General features: G+C 47.7%; 1 protein-coding gene across 11 annotated transcripts in view; it reads right to left on the bottom strand.

Moving 5' to 3' along the window:
• The window catches only part of gulp1b (GULP PTB domain containing engulfment adaptor 1b), a 530,845-nt gene that overhangs the window by 244,118 nt on the left and 270,843 nt on the right, over positions 1 to 15,884 (bottom strand). For all 11 annotated transcript variants that reach the window (XM_038789197.1, XM_038789196.1, XM_038789195.1 and 8 more), the window contains one exon: positions 5,234 to 5,309. In XM_038789197.1, the coding sequence (XP_038645125.1) occupies positions 5,234 to 5,261 (28 nt within the window). In that variant the 5' untranslated portion in view covers positions 5,262 to 5,309. The remainder of the gene's footprint in view (positions 1 to 5,233; positions 5,310 to 15,884) is intronic.

The raw sequence follows: 15,884 nt of genomic DNA on the forward strand, positions 1-15,884 counted from the left end.
CCCCAAGCTCCATTTTAGCAGCACCCCTTCCAGGACCCCCACCCGTCAACCCCGTCTCCCCCCAACCACCCCGTGGCCCCTACATACCTGCCTTGCACCCCCACCCTTCAAACCCCCCGTCCACTTGCATTTCATGAGCATGGTTCCCCTCAACCCCTCACCCTTGGCTGTGCCACCCAGGCACTTGGGCACCCTTGCACTGCCACCCTGGCACCCAGGCAGTGTCATTCAGACATGATAGCAGTGCCACGCTGACAATGCCAAGGTGCCCACATTCTAGGGACAGAGCCAGGGGGGCATCCTCAACTTACCCTGGCCACCCAGGTGGCTCCGATGGCCCGGGAGACCCTCCACGTGCCGTTCCGCCTTGTCCCGTTTGTGTGGACCATAGCTGAATGGCACGTAGCTGCTGCCTCTCTGAGAGGCCGGAGACTCGAGGGGGGGCTGGTGGAGATCAGGCAGGTAGGCCTTAAGTAGGTTTAAGACCTACTTCTGTAAGCTTTATTTGGTCCTGCCCGTTCTCTCAGGAGTTGGTTCAATCCTGCGAGGCATGGAGGCTGTCGGGAGGCCCGTGAGAGGGCTCTCCTGGGATTCTCCGGCCAAGTTGTGTTCTCGCTCGAGCGCAACACCGCAATAGAATCACGGCCCAAGTCTCCCAGAGAATTCAGCATGAACCAAGTATGAATCTAAAAGAGAGTAATTGGACAGGTTCTTGATTTGAAGGACCTTGATGCCCGGGGTCAAATGAAAATCCTGACACTGCGCCATCCCACAAATAGGTACATGGAGCAAAATTCAGTGCATGAGGTGTCTTACCTGCTGCTTTTCCAGCCTGACACTGACAACTTTTTCAGGAAGGCCCACCAAATCAACTGCCAATTAGGAGTCCATCATCATCAAGGAACCCAGGCATAGATAAGTGACAGTGAAAGGTGAATCATGGGTCGTGGGTTACGGGGGAATGGTGTGGAGGCACGTCAGCATCAAGCGCCCTTTTCAATGCTCAGTTCCTTGATTGGACATTTGACAAGGGATCTCACTAAGTCTGCAGGCAAAACCAACGGGCACCCTGCACGGTGAGGCCCCGATCTGCCACTTGCCAAATATTTGTGGTGGCAGGATGAGGCCTTTACATAGGCTTCACTTTCCCTCAATTGGAAGCAGGGTGGGAACACCATCTATGAGACTTAATGCCCATACCTGCTTGGGACAGATGTGGCAATGTGGCAGGATCACAATTGTCACTTTCCCATCCAATTGAATGCCCACCTGCCCCCAAACATACCCCAAGGAATGGCCTTTAATTCTGGCCATGATTTTAAAAGGAATGGCCAATTAATGGGAAGAGAGTGTACACAGAAGGGTGGGTTCCTGAACTTGTAAGTCCAGTACCCAGCGCGATTCTCTGAGGTGCAGAGAATCGGCGCCATTTGCGCCGTCACGTTTGGCACGGTGCCGGTCGCGAGCCTTTGCACGCGGCGGGGGCACCGATTCTCTGGCCCAGATCGGCCTTGTGGAAAAAGATGTTGCGTCAGGGCTGGAGCATTCAGTCAGGCCACCGCACATGCGCGGGTTGGCGCGTCGCCACTGCGCATGAACGGGTTGGATCCGCCCCCAGTGCGCGCCAGGAAGTAAGGCTGGAGCAGCGTGAACCGCTCCAGTGCTGTTCTGGCCCCTAGTGGGGGACAGAATCGCTAGCGCCCTGGCCCGTTTCGTGCCGTCGTGAAACGCGACGGCGTTCACGACAGCGCGAACACTCTGTTCAGCGATCGGAGAATTGCGCCCAACACAGAGAGTGGCCATGCAGGTAAGAGAGAGGAAATGAAGGAGAATTAGGCACCTCAGAATGGAGGTGACCTCTCAGCACTTTTAACATCAACACTGGAGTGGCTGGAAGAGGTGGGGCTTAAATGTTTTTGGAAACCAGGTCCCCTTGTCTTCCGCGAGGACCCTCCCTCCTAACATTAGCTGTTTTCACATTGCCCCCAGAGAATCCACTTGCTGGCTGAAAACCTTTAGTCAGCACAGGAGATAGGCCCATTTATTGTTGCTATGGGCTACCTGTTGATTACAGTGGAGGAGCCGCCCCACTTCCTATCTGGCCTGTTTGGAAATGGCTTGGAGGCAGAACAGAGTCAATCAGCAAACCGGGATGCTGGCTGGTGGTGGAAAATTCTAAGGCCTGCCCATCACAGATCCCACTCGAACCGGCCACTAAATATTCAGCCGATTCACTCAGGAAAAAATCAAGGAAAAATGATTGGAAATGTAAATAAATTAGTAATCTTCATTGAAGTTGCAATGAAGTTACTGTGAAAAGCCCCTAGTCGCCACATTCCGGCGTTCATGCATTCTTAAGTGTGGTACAAAAAAACAAAACACAAAAAGCTGGACAGGCTATTACATGAGCAGACTAGCTGATGATTTTATGTTTGATTGATTTAACCTACTGCTATATAGAAACTGGAGATTTTGTTTGAAACCTTTGATTGCAAGAAGTGTGATGCAAAGAAAGACAGGAATTTATATTTGAATAGGGTCTTTTACATCCTTAACTTGTAGTCAATGATTTACTTTTCACATGTTGTTATTCATTACATACCAGATTCAGCAGGCAATTTTAATACGTGAAAAATTCTACCATCAGCAAAATAAATATCAGGGTTAATCAATTGTTCGTGGTTTTGGTTTTTGTTCAGGGAGGAATGTTTTGTCAGAATAACAACAGCACATCCTTCTCTTCAGATTGTGGCATGGATCACTTACATTTCATTGAGCAGCAATTAAGGGAAGTTCTTTGAGGAAATAACATATGCTGTGGATAAAGGTGAACCGCTGGATGTACTGTACTTAAATTTACAGAAAGCTTTTGATAAAGTGGCACTTCAAAGGCTGTTGCAGAAAACAAAAGCTCACGAGTGAACATACTGGCAGGGACAGAAGATTGGTTGGCTAACAGGAAGCAAGGAGTAGGCATAAATGAGTCTTTTTCAGATTCGTAAGATGTAATGAGTGGTCAGCCACAGGAACCAGTGCTGGGATGTCAACGGTTTGCTATTTATTGAAATGACTTGGATGAAGAGATTGAAGGATGGTTACCAAATTTTCTCATGACATAAAGACAGGTCGGAAAGTAAGTTGTGAAGAGGATATGAAGAGGCTACAAAACAATATATATAGGTGACGTGAGTGGGGTAAGATCTGGCAAACGGAGTATAATGTGGATAAATGTGAAATTGCCCATTTTGGCAGGAAAAATAACGAAGAAGTATATTATCTAAATGGCAAGAGAGTGCATTGCTCCGAGGTGCAGAGGGATCAGGGTGTCCTAGTGCAGTAATCACAAAGGGCTGGTATACAAGTACAGCAAGTAATTCTGAATGCTAATAGTATGTTATCATTTATTGCAAGGGGAATTGAATACAAAAGTAGGAAGGTTATGCTTCAGTTGTACAGGGCACTAGTGAGATCACATCTGGAATACTGTGTACAGTATTGGCCACCTTATGTAAGGAAGGAGGTAACTTCATTGGAAACAGTTCAGATAAGATTCATCAGACTGATACCTGGAATGGTTGGGTTTCCTCATGAGGAAAGGTTAGACAGGTTAGGCTTGTATCTATTGAAGTTTAGAGTAAGAGGTGACTTGATTGAGACCATGATGATTCTCAAGGTTCTGACAGAGTGGATGTGGAGAGGGGGTTTCCTCTTGTGGGATAATCTAGAACTAGGGGTCACTGTTTAAAAATAAGAGATCTCCCATTTAAAACAGAGATGAGGCAAATGTTTTTCTCTCAGAGAGTCGTGAGCCTTTGGGACTGTCTTCTGAAATGTGGTAGAAGCAGAATCTTTAATGTCTTTAAGACAGAGGTGGATACATTATTGGTAAACAAGGGGGTGATGGATATCTGGGGCAGATAGGATGCAGATTTGATGTTACTATCAGATGAGCAATGGTCTTATTAATGGCAGAGCAGACTCGAGGGACTTAATGGTCCACTCCAGCTCCTTAGTTGTATGTTCTAATTTAACGTTTCATCCAAATGATGGTATTTTAACAGGATTCTGAGTGCCAGAGTGAGGTTTGAACCCACATCGGAGTAAAAGAATCACTGGTTAGGGAAAGTGTGGCAAGCATCATTGTATTGTATGACATGTTCCTATTTGTACTCAATACGATTTCCTCAAATATATCAAGCTAAGTAACATCCCCAAAGAATAAAACACTTTAAAGTGGAAATTACCAGGGGCGCGATTCGCCAATCGCGGGACAAAGTATCCACACTGTCGTGAACACCGTCGCGTTTCACTGGAGCAGTTCATGCCGCTCCAGCCTTACATCCTGCGCATGCGCAGTGGCGACATGCCAACCCGCGCATACGCGGTGGATTTACGGAACGCGCCGGCCCCGACGCAACATGGCGCGGGAGTTCTGGAGCCGGACGCGCAACAAAGTAGGCCCGGGGGGGGGGGAAAGAGGCCGGCCCGCAAATCGTTGAGCCCTGATCGCGGGGCAGACTCCATCGGAAGTCACCCCGAGGACGGAGCCCTCCCCCACCACAGGCAGGCCGGCCCTCAACCCTTCGCGCAGAGTTCCCACCGGCAGCAACAGGTGTGGACGGCACGGCGGGACTCTGCTATTTCTGCGCGGCCGCTCGGCCCATCTGGGACGGAGAATCGGCAACCGGGCCTCATACAGCAGCCCGCGACCGGCGCCGCGCGAATGACGCCAATTCTCCGCACCTCGGAGAATCGCGGGGTGGCCTTGCACGGTTGCGGCGTTTCTGCGGCCCGGCACGGGTCTGGAGGAATCGTGTCCCAGATATTCTTCAAATAAACCTGTTGGAAAAATGTTTTTATTTGTTCAAGCGACGTGTGTGTCACATGCTGTCCCAGCATTACTAGCCCATCCCTAATTGACCTTGAGGCGACAGTTAAGAGTCAACCACATTGCTGTGGTTCTGGAGTCACATGTAGGTCAGACCAGGTAAGGATGGCAGATTTCCTTCCCTAAAGGACATTAGTGAACCAGATGAGTTTTTATTATAATCAACAATGGTTTCATGGTCATCATTGGACTTTTAGTTCCGGATTTTTATTGAATTCAAATATCATTAGGTCTTTATTTAAAATGACCGACTAACACTCAGAAATTATTTGTAATCTCAGGAAATTAAGACATTTTTTCAGCAGTCAATTTAGTAATAGCAAAAAAGCCAACAAGACCACCTACCTCTTTTCCTGTTAAAAGCACGATTCATGGTGGTAAGTGTTCAGCTGAAACACCAGCAGCACTGAAGAATCTTTATCTGAAAATAACAAACATGCAGAAGTTCATAATTCTTTTCTGTGATGATTACAAGCTTCAAGCAGATAATTTGATATCAAGCACTGTAATTATTTTCCCCTCTGTAATAAACCATCAGCTTAGTAATTCATCATGTTTCCAAGCTAATGATTTTTAATGTTAAAGACATGGCAAAATTGTTCTCCAAAAATGTTAAAGAAAGATTCATGCAGATTTGAAAAAAGCTTAGATTAATTTTTCTTTCATTCTTGGGATGTGTGCTTGCTGACAAAACTGGCATTTATTTTAAAAAATATATTTTTATTCTCCTTTTTCACATTTTCTCCCAAATTTACACCCAACAATAAACAATAATCCGTAACGAATGAAATGTCAATCCCCATTTTGATAACAACAATCCCATCCTCTCACCAAACCTCTAAACATTAGCCCGCATGTTAACATAACCAAATAACAAAAAGGAATCAGGAATCACCCATGGTCCCATTAACACATACAGTCCCCCACCCCCCAACTCTCCTAACCTCCTACCCACCCCCGTAATGTTCGATGTAAGCCAATTCTCGAAAGTGCATAATGAATAACGCCCATGAATTGTAGAAACCCTCCATCCTTCCCCTCAGTTCAAATTTGACCTTCTCAAGAGTCAAGAATTCCAGCAGGTCCTCCCGCCACCCCAGGGCACAGAGTGGGGAGGTTGATCTCCATCCCAACAGATATGCCTTCGGGCGATCAACGAGGCGAAGGCTACAACATCTCTCTCCGCGCCCGTTTCCAACTCCGGCTGGCCCGACACCCAGAGTGTGGCCTCTTGAGGGCCGGATCCAGTTTCACATTCACCACTTTAGAGATTACCCTAAAATCCTCCTTCCAGTAATCCTCCAGCTTTGGACAGTACCAAAACATATGAACGTGATTAGCGGGGGCCTTCCCCGCATGGTTCACACACACCTTCTACCCCCTCAAAGAGCCAGCACATCCTCGTCCTTGTGAGGTGTGCTCTATATACCACCTTCAGCTGTATCAGCCCCAGCCTCGCGCACGAGGTGGAGGCATTCACCCTCCGGAGCACCTCACACCAGCACCCCTCCTTCATACCCTCTCCCAACTCTTCCTCCCACTTTGCCTTGATCCCATCCAGTGGTGCCTTCTCCTCTTCCAAAAGAGCCCCGTAAACCGCCAACAATACCCCCTTCTCCAGTCCCCCTGTCGTCAGCACCTCCTCCAGTAATGTGGAAGCCGCCTCTACTGGGAAGCTCTGTATCTCCTTTCTGGCAAAGTCTCAAACTCTGGGAAGGTGGGAGGGGGTTCGATGTTAATAATGGATCGGGGCGGGTCAGGCTCATGGGGCAGGGCCCGGTGGTACACAACTAGCATTTATTGCTCATCCCTAATTGCCCTCAAGAAGGTGGTGAGCCTTCTTCATGCACCACTCGAGTCCATAGGGCGCAGGCATACCCATAATGCTGTTAGGAAGGGGCTTCCAGTATAGAAGGGTTAATGCGATGATTTCAGGGTTTGTTTGGGTGGGTAAAGCCCTGTGGGTTAAGAAGGTGCTGCTGGAGCGGGGGAGGGGGAGAGCGGGAGTATTTGGCTCTCCTGAACGTCATGAATTATTACTGGGTGACTAACATATCTATGGTTAGGAAGTGGGTAGTTGGGGGGGGGTTGTTGTGAGAGCAGATGGAGACAGCTTCTTGCAGGGATACAAGTTTGGGGGCATTGTGATGCCGCCTCTGCCGTTCTCGCCGGGCAGGTATTCCACAAGCCTGGTGGTGGCAGCCCTTAGGGCAGAACCTGGGGCTGGAGGGGGCCTTGATTTGGGCACCGATTTGTAGGAACCACCGGTTTGTTCCAGGGGGCTGTGTGTGTGTGTGTGGGGTCAATGGGCAGGAATTGAGCAGTTTGGGGATCTATTCATTGACGGCTGCTTTCCGAGCTTGGAGGAAATGGAGGAGGAATTTGAGCAGGCCGTCGGGAATGGGTTCTGGTATTTGCAGGTGAGGTACTTTGTTCAGAGGCAGGTACCGTCCTTTCCTCATCCCAAGGGCTGCAGGACAAGGTGGTGTCAAGAACAGGGGTGGGGAGGAGAAGGTGTCGAAAATTTACAAGGAGCTGATGGATTGGGAGCGAACTCCGATAGGAGTAGTGAAGTGTAAGTGGGAGGAAGAGTTGGGAAGGGAGTTGGAGGCTGGGTTCTGGGAGGAGGCCCTGAGGAGAGTGAATGTATCCTCGTTGTGCGCTAGGCCTAGCCTTATCCAGTTGAAGATGGTCCACAGGGCTCAAATGACTGGCCAGGATGAGCAAGTTTTTTGAAGGGGTGGAGGATAGGTGTGAGTGGTGTGCAGGGGGGGCCCACGAATCATGTCCGCATGTTTTGGGAATGCCCAAAGGTTGGGGGATTCTGACAGGGGTTTTTCAATGTTATGTCAGAGGTCCTGAAGGTGAAGGTGGTCCCCGGTCCAGAAGTAGCAATCTTCGGAGTGTCAGAAGACCCAGGAGTCCCGGGGAGAGAGAAGCTGATGCCTTGGCCTTTGCCTCCTTGGTAACCCGGAGACGTATATTGTTGGAATTGAGGGACTCGGTGCACCCAAAACCGGGGGTGTGGGTGAGTGACCTGGCAGAGTTTCTCAGGTTAGGAAAGATAAAGTTCGCCTTCAGGGGTTCGGTGGAGGGATTTGTCCGGAGGTGGCAGCCGTTTGTCGACTTCTTTGAGAAAAGCTAAGATGTCAGCAGTGAGGGGGGAGGGGATGGGGGTGTTTAAAATGGTGAGGCAGGGGAGTTGGGAAGTGGGGGGAGGCTGCTGGTGGTGTATTTTGTTGAGTTTGTTATTTGCAGCCCTTTGGTTAGTTTTGATTTGAGATTATGTTTGTTGTGTGAATATATAAATGCCTCAATTAAATATTTTTCAAAAATAAACGGAAGGGGCTTCTAGAATTTGGGCAGCACGGCAGCACAGTGGTTAGCACAATTGCTTCACAGCTCCAGGGCCCCAAGTTCGATTCCCAGTTTGGGTCACTGTCTGTGCGGAGTCTGCACGTTCTCCCAGTGTGTGCGTGGGTTTCCTCCAGGTGCTCCGGTTTCCTCCCACAGTCCAAGGATGTGCAGGTTAGGTGGATTGGCCATGCTTAATTGCCCTTAGTGTCCAAAATTGCCCTTAGTGTTGGGTGGGGTTACTGTATTATGGGGATAGGGTGGGGGGGGGGGGGGGGGGGGGGGGGCTTGGGTAGGGTGCTCTTTCCAAGAGAAAGTGCAGACTCAATGGGCTGAATGGCCTCCTCCTGCACTGTAAAATCTATGAAAAAAAATGGCAGAACAATGATATAGCTCCATGTCAGGATGGTTTGTGATTTGAACTTAAAGGTGGTGGTATTCCTATGTTTCTGTTGCCCTTGTTCTTCTAGGTGCAAGGTGTAGGGCGAGTTGCTGCAGTGCACCTTGTATATGGCACACACTGCTACTATCGATATGCTGATGGCAGAGGATGTTTAATCAAGTGGGTTAGAACATAGAACATAGAACAGTACAGCACAGAACAGGCCCTTCGGCCCTCAATGTTGTGCCGAGCCATGATCACCCTACTCAAACCCACGTATCCACCCTATACCCGTAACCCAACAACCCCCCCCCCCCATAACCTTACTTTTATTAGGACACTACGGGCAATTTAGCATGGCCAATCCACCTAACCCGCACATCTTTGGACTGTGGGAGGAAACCGGAGCACCCGGAGGAAACCCACGCACACAGGGGGAGGACGTGCAGACTCCACACAGACAGTGACCCAGCCGGGAATCGAACCTGGGACCCTGGAGCTGTGAAGCATTTATGCTAACCACCATGCTACCCTACTGCTTTGTCCTTGAAATAAAAAATGAAAAATGAAAATCGCTTATTGTCACGAGTAGGCTTCAATGAAGTTACTGTGAAAAGCCCCTAGTCGCCACATTCCGGCGCCTGTCCGGGAAGGCTGGTATGGGAATCGAACCGTGCTGCTGGCCTGCTTGGTCAGCTTTAAAAGCCAGCGATTTAGCCCAGTGAGCTAAACCAGCCCCTAGGAATAGGAATACTTGATGCATCAAGTGTTTTAACTGTTTTTGGAGTTGTATTCATTCAGGCAAGTGGAGATTATTCCACCACACTCCTGACTTGTACTGTGTATACGGTGGACAGACTTTGGAGAGTCATGTGATAAATTACTCTCTTCAGAATTACCAGACTTTGACTACTCTTGTGGCCAATGTATGGTTGGCTTGGTTAAGTTACTTGTCAATGGTAATTCCCCAGGATATTGATGGTAGGAGATTCAGTTATGGTAATACTGTTGACTGTCAAGGGGAGATGGTTGGAGATCGTCATTGCTTGGAACTACTATGGCATGAATTTCACTACCACTAATCTAGCCAATCCTGAATTTGTCCAGGTATTGCTGCAGGTAGGTACATATTCAATCAGTATCTGAGAAATTGCAAATGGTACTAACATGGTGCAAGCATTGGCAAACATCTCCACGTTGACCTTATGATGGAAGGCAGGGAAATTGATGAAGATGGTTCGGCTATTCTGAGGAACTCCTGCAGTAATGTCCCGGGGCTGAGGCGATTAGCCTCCATCAACCACAAACGTCCTCTTTTGTTCTAGCTATGACTCCAGCCAGTGGAGAATCGCACCCCTCACCCCTCAATTATCATTTATTTCAATTTTGTTAGGACACATTGATTCCACTCTTAGTCAAACCCGGTCTTGAGGTCAAGGGCAATCACCCTCACCACCTTTATAGCAACGTGTCACCAAATAACCCCCAACAACTATCACTTGCACCCAATCAACAATATTTCTTGGCTAGTTAAATGGTATATTAGTTATTATATTATATTACTTTTATATTATTATTATTATATTAGTTACAGGCAGCATGGTAGCACAGTGGTTAGCACAGTTGCTTCACAGCTCCAGGGTCCCAGGTTTGATTCCCGGCTTGGGTCACTGTCTGTGCGGAGTCTGCACGTTCTCCCCGTGTGTGCGTGGGTTTCCTCCGGGTGCTTTGGTTTCCTCCTTCAGTCCAAAGATGTCCAGGTTAGGTGGATTGGCCATGCTAAATTGCCCTTAGTGTCCGAAAAGGTTGGGTGGGGTTACTGGGTTATGGGGTTATGGAGACACGGTGGAGGTGTGGACTTAAGTGGGGTGCTCTTTCTGGCAGACTCGATGGGCTGAATGGCCTCCTTCTGCACTGTAAATTCTATGATTCTATGATATCTACAGCAAGAAATGAACATATTGAGCTGAATTTTCATAAAGGGTTTCCAGCTTAGCCAAAATAGGACCAGAGCCCAGATTCCAAAAGCTTCTGAACCCAGCACACATCATTTTTGCTGGGGGTGGGGGGGAAGGCAATTTCAAACGGGTGCAATTTCTGCCAGTGGAATGTCCAAAACACCCTGTATGGATTTTCCATTTTTCAGGAGAAGGTCTGGAGCTGCTGAGTTATTTGGAGGGGTAGAGCACCCTTTTGGAGAGGTCCAGGGACATATTTGAATGATTTCAAGTGTGCTTTGGGACTGTTTAGAGTAGACATGAATGCATGCAACAAGTGGATAAAATCATTGTACTGTCAAGCTCACTGGAGCTGCCAAGGGAACTGCCAAGATATCAAGGCATTAAAATCACCTGGCCAATTTTTTTTTTTTGAAAAAGCAAAACAAAATCATAGCTTGCTATTTCAATCTGCTATTGACATAAGCCGGAGGATCATCATAAGATTTGTGCCAAATTCCTGATACCAAAACCTATTCTCACAGTGGGGCGTCTGTCAACTCAGTTTGATTGACCTCTCCAAGTAGTTAAAAAGTCTTTGATGTGGAGCTACAAAAATAAATGCTTGTTTTATAAGGGATAAACACTTGAATTAAATAATTGTATTGTAAATGATTAACAACTCACAGGAATGTAAATGTAGTGAATGAATTTTTATAAATAGGAATGTTTGTCAGAGAATGTTCATCAATAAATACTTAGGGCGCGATTCTCTGCTGCCCACGACGGGTCGGAGAATAGCGGGAGGGCGTCCCCGACATTTTGCCCGCTCTCCCGCTATTCTTCCCCCCCACGGCCGCCCCACGACACGAATCGCTGCTCGCCGTTTTTTACGGCAAACAGCGATTCTCCCCAGGCCGATGGGCCGAGTTCCCAGGCCTTTACGGCCGTTTTTACGGCAGCAAACACACCTGCTTGCTGCCGTCGTAAAAACGGCCGCAACATGCCCGTTCTGGGTATCCAGGGCCCCGATTGGCACGGCAGTACCACGGCCGTGCCAAGGGGGCATGGGCCCGCGATCGGTGGGCATCGATCGCGGGGAGTGCGTCCGTAACGGACGCACTCTTTCTCCCTCCGCCACCCCGCAGGATCAGTCCGCGGGGCGACCGAGGGAGATGACGGCCCCGCGCATGCGTGGGTTCGAGCCTTCCAATCCGCGCATGCGCGGCTGACGTCATCGTGCGCGTCAGCCGGCGTGGCGCTTGGCGCGCGGACTTAGTGACAGTCGCTAAGGCCGCGATGCCGTGGTTCACGGGGCCCCGCTGCTAGCCCCGCCCGGGGGGAGAATCAGGTCCCGGGAGGGGGCGCGGAGGTTGCCGTAAAACACGGCCAGTTTCACGGCAGCCTTTACGACTCGCCGTATTTGCGGAGAATTGCGCCCTTAGAACTTTATTTTATTTCAGCCATAGATCCTGAGGTCTGCCCAAGGTGGACAGTGGGTGAGCTGGCATGGAGGGTGTCAGGTCAAAATGTGGTGACTGGGGGGCATACATTGGCATAAGATGGCACTAAGTTGGCACAGGGGCTATAAAGGCCCACGAAGATGGCTAGAGAGGCATAGGCCAACAAGTAGGAAATAAGGGGCCATAGAGAGTGGCAGAGGAGTACTGGTTGGCGAGGTTATGAGGGGTCATAGGGGTCTGCTGAAAAAAAGAGAACATAGATGGAAAAAGTTGTGGCTCACGTTTTTTTTAAATATATATGGGACAGAACTGAGACTGACAGCAGTACTATACTTGTACCAAAAGGTGGCATGAAGCATCTGGGCATTAATGCCTGAAATCAACAAGGGCAAATAAATCAATCAAAAATGTTGTTAAGACAATACAGCAAATATGCATTTTATGGAAAAATGCCAATTTTCTGCTTCCTGTCAACTGCCGGTACACATTTGGTCAAACATGTGGTGAGCTGACTGTACCAAACTCTTCAGTGTTAACTCACTGGAATATTAAATCAGTTTTATCTGCTGGGAGCCAGTCATGTATGACACACAGAAAATGCGGCCAGCAAATACAATTTAAAGAGATGTTTGTACCTAAAAGCAAGTGACTACAAGTGGAGACATTCTCTCAGTATTCAGAAAGCTTCTAAGTGTATTTGAAATATATGTTCGTCCTGACAAAGTCCAAGAGCAAACAGCCTGAAATGCTCACTGCTTCTCTCTTTACAGCTGCTGCCTGACCTGCTGAGTAGCCCCATATTTCTCTTTCTTTTTATTGCACCTAATTTGATGCTAAATTGATCCACAGCTCATCCTCTGTTTACTTCTCGTACTTCATTGATTAAAGAGATGCTCTTTTTTTCACTAAGCTCCCAGATACTCTGTTGCCCATACTGTGCTGTCATCAGCTACATTTGCAGCAACTTCATAGGGGAAAGAAAAGTAAAACCTTAGGATTGACCTAATGTAATCTGGCACAATGTACCTACTTCCTCACCTCTCTGCTCTTCTTAACAGATGCTTCTTTGCTGAAAAAAAGCAACAACAATTCAAACACTAAGTTTTTCTGTCTTTTTATGGTAATTTTATCAGTTCCCCACACATTGCATGAAACTTCACTTGCATGGAATGCATATCAGGAATCTGTGCTTGTGCTCAAGTTCCTGATATGTGACCTGGAAGGTGTTTCATTTGAAGTCCAAACATACTTCTATTCCTGCCTGTCAACTGGGATGTTCTGGAGAAACTCCATTTTGTGTTCTTGAATCTGATGGATGCGCATACTGTTTTATTTATAGCAGTAATGCAATTGTTACTAGTTCAGCCGACAAGAAATGTTTCATATCTTACTCTTTCTCTCCACCAGGTCGGGTACTGCTACTTGGTTCAATCGTGACTGCCATTTTCATATTGCTCATCACACCCAGCATCTTGATCCAGAAACATTTATGTTAGTAGTCTCAGTAAATCCACAATTAGAACAGCCAAAAACAAATTATACTAACTGCTGCCATCTGGAACTTTGCCACAACTATATTTTTGCATGAGCTCACTAGATGTCTCAAGGGCAAGTTGATTTTTTGGCTTTGCTCACCTTTCTCTTCCAACTTTAATGATCTTGTAATGAGCCATCACCAATAACAAAAAGCGAAAAGTCCATGCAATAATTTTATTGACAACATTAATGTGAATGTAAAACACAATTTTCAGGAAGGTCTAAAATTCAGTCTTTGATATGTGCTGAGTCAACCACTCAGTTCGCAGTGTAGTTAATATATTGTCCCACCTAGAATGTACATGCTGTTACAATCACCGTAGTGACCTAGAACTGTGAAAAAAAAATCAGAACTTCTGGGGGACGATTCTCCCAGACCCGACAGGGTGGGGGGTCCCGGCGGGACGGAGTGGCGTGAACCACTCCGGCGTCGGGCCGCCCCAAAGGTGTGGAGGACTAGGCCCATCCCCGAGTGGTTGGCACCCTGCCGGCCAGCGGGAAAGGGACTTGGCGCCACGCCAACCGGTGCCGAAGGGCCTCCGCCAGCCGGCGCATGCGCGGGAGCGCCAGTGCGTGCTGGCGTCAGCCCCGTGCATGCACACAGGGATTCACTTCCGCATCGGCCATTGCGGAGGACCACAACAGCTGATGCGGAAGGAATAGAGTGCCCCCACGGCACAGGCCTACCCGCGGATCGGTAGGCCCCAAACGTGGGCCAGTCCACCGTGGGGGCACCTCCTGGGGCACCTCCCACATCGTGGGCCAGAGAATCCGGACAGCCCCGGGGCCCATTGAGTCGCGTCAGACCTCGCCATTCTCCGAGGCTGGCGGCGCGACTCACGGCGGGCCGGTTTTTAGGGGGGCCGGAGAATTGGGAGGACGGCGGGGACGGGATTCACGCCGACTCCCGGTGATTCTTCCACCCGGCAGGGGGGTCGGAGAATCCGGCCCCTGGTTAATAGCTAAAAGGATGAGACAAGATTTCACACGTTATTACTTTTACTGTGACAAAAAATCAAAAGCATTACAGACTGAACATTATCTATGTAGAAAACTTATATTTAACCTCCCAAAACAGAAGATGTCATTTTTATTTCATTATAACCAAAGCCAAATTTTATTTTTCACTGTACTTTAAGAGATATTTAATTCTCCTGAGAATTTACTTCTGTCCATTTCCTTTCATACCCAAGGAGCTTTAATCCCTCTGTCCCCCACCCCTCCCACATAGAATGTTCCTCTAGTGCAAGCCTCAGCCTCATTTTAACTCCTCATGAATTCAGTCTCTGTAATCCAAATGCGGAATCCCATCCACATCCCTGTGTTGTGAAGCACACTGTCCTGCTGCCATGAAGTGTCCTCCCTCTCCTGGATCCTGGCCGATTCACCTTGTCCAAATGTTTTCAGCAATATTTTAGACAGTTCCTGTTTCAAAGTTTCATCCCAATGACAACATGAATAACATGGGCCCTGTATCGAAGTAGAAATGCTGATTTGCTAACCTTAAGATTCCAACTCTCTTCTAACTTGGAAGCAAATATATTGTTTAAAGTTCAATTGTTTACAACCCAATATTCTCAGCACATTTTCTGGGAGTTTGGAGACTCACAGTCTATCCACTGTTAGTAGACAGGCTACTGCCATGGTTTCCAAATGGAGACATCTTGCCTTTTATTCCCAACAACAATCTGGGCCTTCTTTAATCTCTAACCACTAAACCACTCAGGATTGTTGTTAACATAATTCAGAAGAGATCACACACACCCTTCATTTTACCTTAAGTTAAAGACAGTTCCAAAACATTAAAATCTTATTAAAAACGTAAATGCAACAATTCTGTTGTTAAACTTGGCTGAGACAATGGCAAGCTGAGGTAAAATGGGTAACGTCTGTTTGGCAAAACAGTATGTATGTGTCATCAGCATCAAAAGACATTTGCTGTGAGTTAATCATGCACATGCTGGAGAAACTGGTTGTGCAGCAAGTAGAAAGAAGACAAGATTAGAAGAATTTTGGAGGATTTAAAAATGATCTATAAACAGTATTGAAGCGGAGGACAATTAACCTTTGAAGTACAGCACCACTGACTCTCACAGAGTAACCATTATTCCATTCAGTTTGTTCCTGTATTTCTACCTCTATCTATTTGAATAGCGAGCCAGCTATGGTCCCACTATGCTAACCAGAGGAACAACGAGTCACAATATTGTCTTGACCACTGGTATATCTCAGAATCAATCTCTGCCTTTGAATGCTAGACATAAGCAAACACGCAGCTTAGAAATCCAGACAGGCCAGAATGTTAAACTTGCCAAATGAAAACA

The sequence above is a fragment of the Scyliorhinus canicula genome, chromosome 2, assembly GCF_902713615.1.
Source record: "Scyliorhinus canicula chromosome 2, sScyCan1.1, whole genome shotgun sequence".
NCBI lineage: Eukaryota > Metazoa > Chordata > Chondrichthyes > Carcharhiniformes > Scyliorhinidae > Scyliorhinus > Scyliorhinus canicula.